The 8,679-nt window shown below is 32.3% G+C and overlaps 1 protein-coding gene across 8 annotated transcripts; it reads left to right on the top strand.

Annotated features, from left to right (window-relative positions):
• The first annotated feature begins 3,075 nt into the window (after positions 1–3,075).
• On the top strand, positions 3,076–7,133 carry LOC107764309 (uncharacterized). Of its 8 annotated transcripts, none has more exons than XM_075221935.1 (4): positions 3,076–3,556; positions 3,744–3,792; positions 4,359–4,463; positions 5,452–7,133. In XM_075221935.1, the coding sequence occupies exons 3-4, from the start codon at positions 4,362–4,364 to the stop codon at positions 6,850–6,852; spliced, it is 1,503 nt and encodes a 500-aa protein (XP_075078036.1). In that variant the 5' UTR covers positions 3,076–3,556; positions 3,744–3,792; positions 4,359–4,361; the 3' UTR covers positions 6,853–7,133. The 8 variants fall into 8 exon arrangements, with proteins under 8 accessions (XP_075078036.1, XP_016438640.1, XP_016438708.1 ...); XM_016583222.2 differs by having other exon boundaries at positions 3,105–3,556; positions 5,443–7,133; XM_075221932.1 differs by having other exon boundaries at positions 3,105–3,556; positions 3,744–4,231.
• The last annotated feature ends 1,546 nt before the right edge of the window (positions 7,134–8,679 follow it).

The following is an 8,679-nucleotide window of genomic DNA, read 5'->3' as shown; positions in this document are numbered from 1 at the left end:
CTCCTCTTCTCCGGGACGTGCATAATTTGTTAAATACCGAATTATCGTATCGAAATCGAAAATTTTGATATTTGGTATTCGATATTTTGATATTCGGTATGATATTTGGTTTAATTTTAAAAAAAATTAGTATTAGGTATAGTATTTGGTATTTTAAAATAAAATACCGAAATACTGATACTGTACCGAAATATATATTATATTGCACAATACACATATTATTAATTATAACATAAATATAAAAAATCTAAAATTTTGCTTTCTTTTATTCTCTAAATTCATCAATTAACTCTAAGCAAGTAACAAGACATTTTCTAATGATCAAATTTATTCTTTTATGTACAGTTTTCTCTCTCTGGGTTGACATTTGCTGGTTTTGGACAAAATTTTAGTCAACAAACGTTTTCAATTTTGTACTTTTGAGTACTTTAATTAAGAATATTACAGTCTCTGACTCTACATACCAGTTAGTATTCAAACCGAAGTTACCGAACCGAATAAACCGAAAGGAGAAAAACCGAACCATACCGAATTTAATTAGGTACGGTATTGGTATAACATTTTAAGAAACCGAATATCGAAAATACCGAACCGAAATATCTAAATATCGTATCGTACCGTACCGACCCACGAACACCCCTATCTCCAAGTCTCTCTTGCACCAAAAATAAATAAATAAATAATAATAATAATAATAATAATAATAATAATGATGATGATGATGATAATTTCACATCCAATTTATATTAAATTTATGAATGCAAGACACGTACTTTAAGTGATGTTTATGTATTACTTTAATTTGTAATTTTCAAAAATAACTTACGTGGTTTAATGTTAAACACCGAAACCACGTGATTTTTATAACTTTATTCGACTTCCTTGAGTATTCTTTGCCCTAGATCAGGATCGTGTGATGATGGATTTAGAGTTAGAAAAGACGAATTTTGAAGAATAAAGCTAGTCCAGGATAAAATAACTATTTTGCTTAACCTCGATTTGATTTTATTTTTCTTTCTAAAATGGACTTATATGCTTAATGCAACATGTTTGGGTGTTTTCCTCTTCCTACACATAGAAAACCACAAAAATATTAAGGTTGATTGATGGGGAAAGCTACACACAGATGAATCTCAGAAACTATATGTAGGTACAGATGTACTACATTGTTTGTGGTTGTGGAGATCATTTACATTTAGTTCACCCTACAATTATTAACCCCCTTCTCTTACTATCAAGGAATCATTTAGTTCACCCTATAGTTTTTTACAACTCTCATAAAAAATTACACATTAGTGAAAATTTTTCAGCCAAAATTACACATTTCTCTAACTTATATTTCTATACTTACTAGTACTTGTAATTATTTTAAAGTGTTTTTCTTTTAATCATCTAATATGAGTTTATTGATCCAATTAATTCGAATTTGATGTAAGATCATTAAGGAAGTCATTCCTGCTACTCGAACTCGAAACCTTTAATAAAAGATGAAAGAAATTTTATTCACCCTGTTGCATTTTGAGTGTATATAGTTATATTACATATATATTGAAGTCCTATTTTTGCATATCGCTTTTATTGGCATGGGAGGTTACAAAAAAATAAATAGACTATAGGGAGTAAAACAATAATTGATACGTACTTAGGCTGATGATTATATCTGATTTAGGTAGTCTAATTGCTTTTTTTTAATTTTCCAATCACTGCCCTATTACTCACTTATTGCCTCTATTGATTACAAAGTTAATACTAAGTGGAAGTAGGTTAGATTAGATCGATGCATAATCCTTTTCAGAATGTTTGATGACAGTTGACAAAAGAACATAACATGTTATCTTTCACTACATGTTCTTTCAACTTTTTGGCTTATCCTCTCTACTACTAAGCCAGAAAAAAAAAGAAAAAAAATACACGTTCAATATCATCACTATTTAGTTACTCATCATAGATTTACAAATATAATAAAAAGATTAACTAATTATTTTAGACTCTTAAAAGATGTAAAACAAATGAGGTAAAGATTGAATTTTGTATGGCGATAAATCGGACGCAAAGAATGATCCTCATTAATGATATACTGCATCGCAAGCAGGAAAAACAAATAATCAAAGGATTTTAAGTAATATATAATAAAGATGTAAGGAATTTTTATAGTATTAGCTAGTACTCCCTATTATGTATCGGTTATATCAGGTTATTATTTTACTTTCAATATTATCATACCATGCTGGTATTGAAGAATTATTTATTATTGCATTTTAATTTAAATAAAAAATTAATTATACATATTATTAGTGCACATAATTCAAGCTCGCCGTAAAATTAGGAATGTTTTGAAATTTACAGCTTGTATGGATAATTGTTATGTATAGTTTCATAATGTATCATATATATATTTTATCGTATTGTATTATATCGATTTGATGTATGCAATGTTTGGATAGATTGTATTGTTTGTCATAGTCTCATGATGTTATATAACAATAATATCAAGAATAAACTAGCAATATTATAAATAAAAAGTAAGGTACGAGGTAGAATTATTATATAAAAAGTAAGGTAAAGGATATAATATGATTATTTAATAATAAAAAGGGCAAGCTGAGAGGGGGGAAATGGCACGACCACGTTAAATCGGTCGTTCTATAAAGTGACACTTTCATCGTTACGTAACAACAAATTTAATAATACGATATAATAAAATTTAAGTAATAACTAAAATAAATATTATATTTAAAGTAACGATACGATACAATACAACAAGTAACGACCGTCCAAATAAGTTGTTAGAAAGCATAGGCCGCCAATAGTAAGCAAAGTAAAATAAGAGGAGTCCAATTGCAAAAGATGAAGATTTCTCAAGATTGAGAGTGCTGAAATTATGGTGGAAGTAACCATAAATACACAGAACCTAGTCTCTTATTCTTAACCGTTCATTCATATTTACACGTCCCTGATTGCTTCTCAATCTTTCTCACGTGTATGCCACATCCCCTTGTCCTTTTATTTATTACTAAAAAACACACAACCCCCTCCCCCTTTCTCCCCCAACCCCCTCCCACCCCTTACAAAACTGTTCTCCTTTTTCATGAAAAGAAAACAGCATTCACTCTTCAATCTCTCTCTTCACTTTTCCAAGAAAAGAACTCTTCAACATCAAGTCTTTGCCTTTGTGTTTTTCCTCTTTGACAGTTTTCTTACATCTCTCTTTCTTTATTTCATGTCTCTTTTTTTCCCTCTTTAGAAGTTTGAAACCAAAGGCCAAACAAAACTTTAAGGGGGGCTCTAATTTGCATGGCAATCATTTACTACTACTTATATATCATATTATTCCTTAGTATCTTCAAATTACACTAAAGTTTAAAGTTGTACCTTCTAAATTCTAATACCTCCTACCTTTTTTTCTCTTTTCTTGGATCTTCTTCTTCTTCAACTTCTTCATTTCTTCTCTCTTTTTGACTGATAAAGTTCTTAATTTTCCATTCCCAAGAAAATATTCAAGAGACATATAGTAGTTCAAAGTACAAAAGGGAACAAATTTGCCAACTTGATGAAGGTATATTTACACCTTTAGATCTATAAAAATATTCTCCCCCATCCCAACAAAGTCCTTTTTTTTGGGCTTTGATTCAAAAACTAGGTGCCAATATCATTCATTAAATTATTATTTTTTTGTTACATTTGTACTGCTATAACTTATTGTTAGTGGGGATATTTTTTTTTGGCCAAAAAAAAATGCTTAGGCAAAATTTGTATGGAGATGGAAGAAGCGGAGGAAAATGCAACAATAAGGTGAGAAAAAGGGGAGGATCAACATCAAGTTCATCTTCATTAATACAAAGCTATAGATTAAAAAGGGCAATATTAGTTGGGAAAAAAGGAGGGTCAAGTACACCAGTACCAATGTGGAAAATGAATAATTCAAGATCACCATCATTACAAAATGATAGTAATTGTAAGTCATTCAAGATTCTACAGCAGCAGCAAACAACAGCAGCAAAAGTTATTGGTTCTGAAAAAGGGAAAGAAATACTGTCAGTTTCAGCAAGAAAACTTGGTGCTACTTTATGGGAAATTAATGGTGTTCTTACACCTAATAAAAAGGAAGAGGAGAATTTTGATGGAGTTGAAAGGGTTGTTAAGTCATCTTCCAAATTTGATTCTGTTTGTTAAGTCATCTTCCAAATTTGATTCTGTTGCTTTGCAATTATCTCATAGTCCTGTTTCTGAGGTGGGGTTCTAATTTTCTTGAAAAAAATGGCTTCTTTCTTTTAGTCATTTCTAGGGGAATTTTTTTTTATGTGTATGAGTTTTGCAGATTTTTTAATGTTTATAAAATTGATGGTGAATTTTGGCAGAGAATGGAGAGATCTAAAGTGGGAAGTCATAGAAGAAGAACTTCAATTGGTTCTCAGAAACTTGTGCAGACTGATTTCTCTCTCCAAAATGGTTGCTCAATTGAGGTACCATTTTACTGTATTATTGTTATTAATAAAATAATCTATTTTAGTTGGATACACTGTTTTGACTTGGTTTTATATGGCAGTAACTTAAAAGTATTTTGGATAATTCTACTCTTGTGTTCTTTTCTTTTTCTTGGAGGGGGAGTTACTGTTATTTGCTGCTGCAATTAACTGAGATTAAGTTCTAGTCATGTTACTATATTTATTTAAGGTCTATAAGTTTTGTCAGTATTTTTGAGTCGAGAGTCTATCGGAAACTTTCTTTCTATCTTTATAAATTAAGGGTAAGGTCTGCGTACACAATATTCTCCTCAAACCTTGTGTGATTTCACTGGATTTATTGTTGTTGTAGTTATAGTTTTGTCAATCGGTTTTTAGTTTTTTTTTTTTTTTTTTTTTTTACTTTTCGTAATATGGATAGAGATGAACTTAAATGAAGCACTCTGAGGATCCACATAGTCAAATCCTAACTTGTTTAGAGTTGAGGCGCAATAATTATTGTTGCTATCATAGATTTTTCCTTTTCCAAACAGAACAGTGTCTAATCCCTACCCTACCCTTTGAAAGAGCTAAGGTAAGAAAGAGCCATTCAAAATTTTATCATAATGAATGACATAAATGGCATTTGGATATGTCCCTTGGCCTCTTCAAAATTTTATTTTAGGAAATGGACAAATGTTTCATTATCCTTGAAAGGGACCAATAATGTAAGTTGGTCCTGTTTCAGGTACCATCAGATTCAACATGTCATATGTTTGTTTTCCAACATTGAATTGATATAGTAGGTTGTAAACTTTAGTTTGTCATAGGCTATTTGTTTTCTACATCTGCAAAATGGTACTAATATATAGTCACAAAGATATCCTTGTTTTAGGCTAACCTTAAGTTTTTGCCCTCCATTTTCTGGTGCTTTTCATTAGCTACTCTGCTTCAAATATTTACTTTATCTGGCCGGTATACATACATTATACATCTGCAGGCTATGCAGGTTGATCAGACACAACAAAATCATGCACAGACTGTAAACAGACATCGGTTAAAGGATGTAAGGAATGGCCTCTCCGCGTCTAAGGAGTTGCTGAAAGTTTTGAATCGCGTATGGGGCCTTAACGAGCATCAATCAATGTGCTTATCTCTTTTCTCGGCTATAAAAGCTGAGCTTGATCGGGCATGTATTCAGGTGACTAAACTAATTCACGAACAAAGATATAACAACAGTGAAGTTGATGTCCTCTTGAAGCAATTTGAAGAAGAAAAGGCGGCTTGGAAGTTAAAAGAGCATGACAAGATTCACACTGCCATTACATCTATAGCAAAGGAGCTCAAGATAGAGAAGAAGCTGAGGAAGCAAACCGAGAGACTAAACAAGAAGCTCGGTAAGGAATTGGCTGATACGAAAAATTCTCTGTCAAAGGCTGTCAAAGAGCTTGAAGGCGAAAAGAGGGCACGAGAGATATTGGAGCAAGTATGCGATGAGTTAGCTAGAGGTATTGGAGAAGATAGAGCTGAGGTGGAAGAATTGAAGAGACAATCAGCTAAAGTTCGCGAGGAAGTTGAGAAGGAAAGGGAAATGCTTCAACTAGCTGATGTTTTACGCGAGGAAAGAGTTCAAATGAAGCTATCAGAAGCCAAGTATCAATTCGAGGAGAAAAATGCAGTTGTCGATAAGCTAAGGAATGAGCTCGAGGCTTATCTGAGATCCAAAAAGGGACAAGAACAAGGCGGTGATGACTCTCCTAATTATGAAAGAATCAAGGAACTCGAAAAGCATTTGAGGGAAACACTTCCAACCACATGTTATTACCAAGATAAAGAGAAGGAAAATGCGAAAGTACTAAGTAAAGAAGACGATGAAGAAGAAGAGGATGATGACGACGATGATGATGATTCAGCTGATAGTGATCTACATTCAATTGAATTAAACATGGATGATAACACAAAAAGCTATCAATGGGGAAGTACTCTTCAGAATGATCCTAAGAGATTTTCGGTTTCTGACAAAAGCAAAGGGAGGAGGTCCATTTCTGAGAAATTTCCAGCACAAAGTATTTCCATAGAGAGGGAAACTTCAGATGGAATAGAATGGGAATTCACCGCGGGAGGGAAAGAGAACGTGGACACGTTCGAGCAGGAGAGGTCCAACGTTCTTGAAAATGGAGGGATTTTCGAGTTCTCTTCTCAAGTTTGGAAAAAAGAATGTGAAGATGAGATAGAGAGGTACAAAATGATCAAGGATCTTCGTGACCATATCGTGTCTTCTACTTCGAGGAAAACACCAACTCAAGGCTTTTCGAGTCCAACTAAGAATTGGAGCCAACAGAATTTGCCTTCCAATGATGCTGAAAGAGTGATCAATGAGGCTTTTGCTGTATTGCAGGGAGCTAATTGAAGAAACGCTAGAGTTTATTGGCCTTTAAGTCACTCTCCTTCTGCAGTTTGATAGTACATTGTTTACATAATTACATGAAAATATTTTCTGCTGTTTTTGTCTGAAACCTATAGCTAAACATCCAATCTCATTACAATTTTGTGGTTTGCCCCTTTGTATGACATAAAACTGTACAAATTTTTGCTACTCTTCTTTTGGTTATAGAGATGCCATAAGTATATTACTATCTTGTGAACAATTTTCATCTTTAATACTATGATTTTTTCATCTTTAGTCTCTTTTATCAACATGCTCATTTATCCTCTTGGTTTTGAGTTAGATATCTATATCTATTTTTTTGTGTTTGCCTCAATGTTTTGGTTTAGCGATAAGAGCTAGCGTAATCCTATGCTGCTCGAACTCTCCAAATATGTTGTCACAATTGTAGCCGATGCTCCAAAATGACACATTTTTGAAGGATCCGACATGCTGCCGGCAGCATTTAAAAAAATCCGAGCAACATAGCCAAACATAGCCAATGCGTGATGTGTAGGGTGAGCGTCATGTCTTCGAATCCTCCTATGAACAAAAGACTAGTGTAGAAACTGGCTATAAGTTCAGCCGAACCCAGTAACTTTTGCTCAAATAGTGCATTTGTGTTAAAAATTTATTAAATTTGTACACTTACTAAACTTAGAACCAGGTATAACTATTTAAAAAGTCATCGTATTAAGATCCAAAACTCATAAATTTAAAATTCTGGCTCCGACTTTATGCTATGCCAACCCTATTTGAACCGTCCAAGGTTAGCCCTCGAGAATTTCTAGCTCGTTACTAAAATAATTTTGAAATCTCACCAAATGAAGAGACAAAATCTTCTTTACTGAAATCATAACTAAAAACCCCATTCTTAGATTGTAGCAATCTCACCATGTGCTCAAGCTATTATTAAAATCATTAATCTAAAAAGCACCTCCGAAAAGACCATATTACTAACTAATTTCATATTTAAAATGTTAACTAATCTTGGTTGAGGTTTAAATATAGTGTAACTGAATATTAATTATTACTGTCCCAATAATTTCTACTTTATTTTGTTGACTATGAGGAATATGTAGAATTCAAGATGGATTTATGAGGAATAAAGGCATGTGATGTATTGTGTTATAGAGCTGGCAAAACCACTATCCTATTGATGAAAAATAGAAATAAATAAAAAGAGAAGATGGCAATGATTTTTTTTGGTACACTAAAATGAAACAAAAAAGAAAGAAAATATTTTTATTTTTATTCTTTTCATCACCGTTTTCTCTAGTTGGCATTGACCAACCAAACAACTGATCAAAATTGTCTTTTATTTTTTCAAAATTGTCTTTTAACTAGATTATCTGCCTTTAAAATATCATCTTCAGATATAATATGGAACCCTTCAAACACTAAAATAGTCAAATACTGCCATATATTATATCCAGAATTGGTTAAACCACCGTCCATAGTTACAAAATAAGACTCAACTCTAAGGAAAAATAATATGATAAAAATATTAAACTCAATGGTATTAGTATTAACATAATATTGTACAAAAAAAACAAGTAGATTTAAAACAAAAAATGCAGATCATTATTCAAGGAATACACCAATTAAAATGACTTGTTTCTCGATCGGGTGGCAGCTAGGGTTGATGTATTAATATTTCGATGGCAATTATAATGACTTTGTCTTGTATTATTTAGACCAAATGACTTTGATCATTGTCAAGGTCCAGTTGTAATGCATTGCTCATTGATTTCAAGATTCAACTAATAATAATTCACAAATTAAATGATAAGATTTAAAAATGCCTTTATT

This window comes from Nicotiana tabacum, chromosome 9 (genome assembly GCF_000715075.1).
Source record: "Nicotiana tabacum cultivar K326 chromosome 9, ASM71507v2, whole genome shotgun sequence".
Classification (NCBI taxonomy): domain Eukaryota; kingdom Viridiplantae; phylum Streptophyta; class Magnoliopsida; order Solanales; family Solanaceae; genus Nicotiana; species Nicotiana tabacum.
This window is presented reverse-complemented; position numbering and strand designations above follow the sequence as displayed.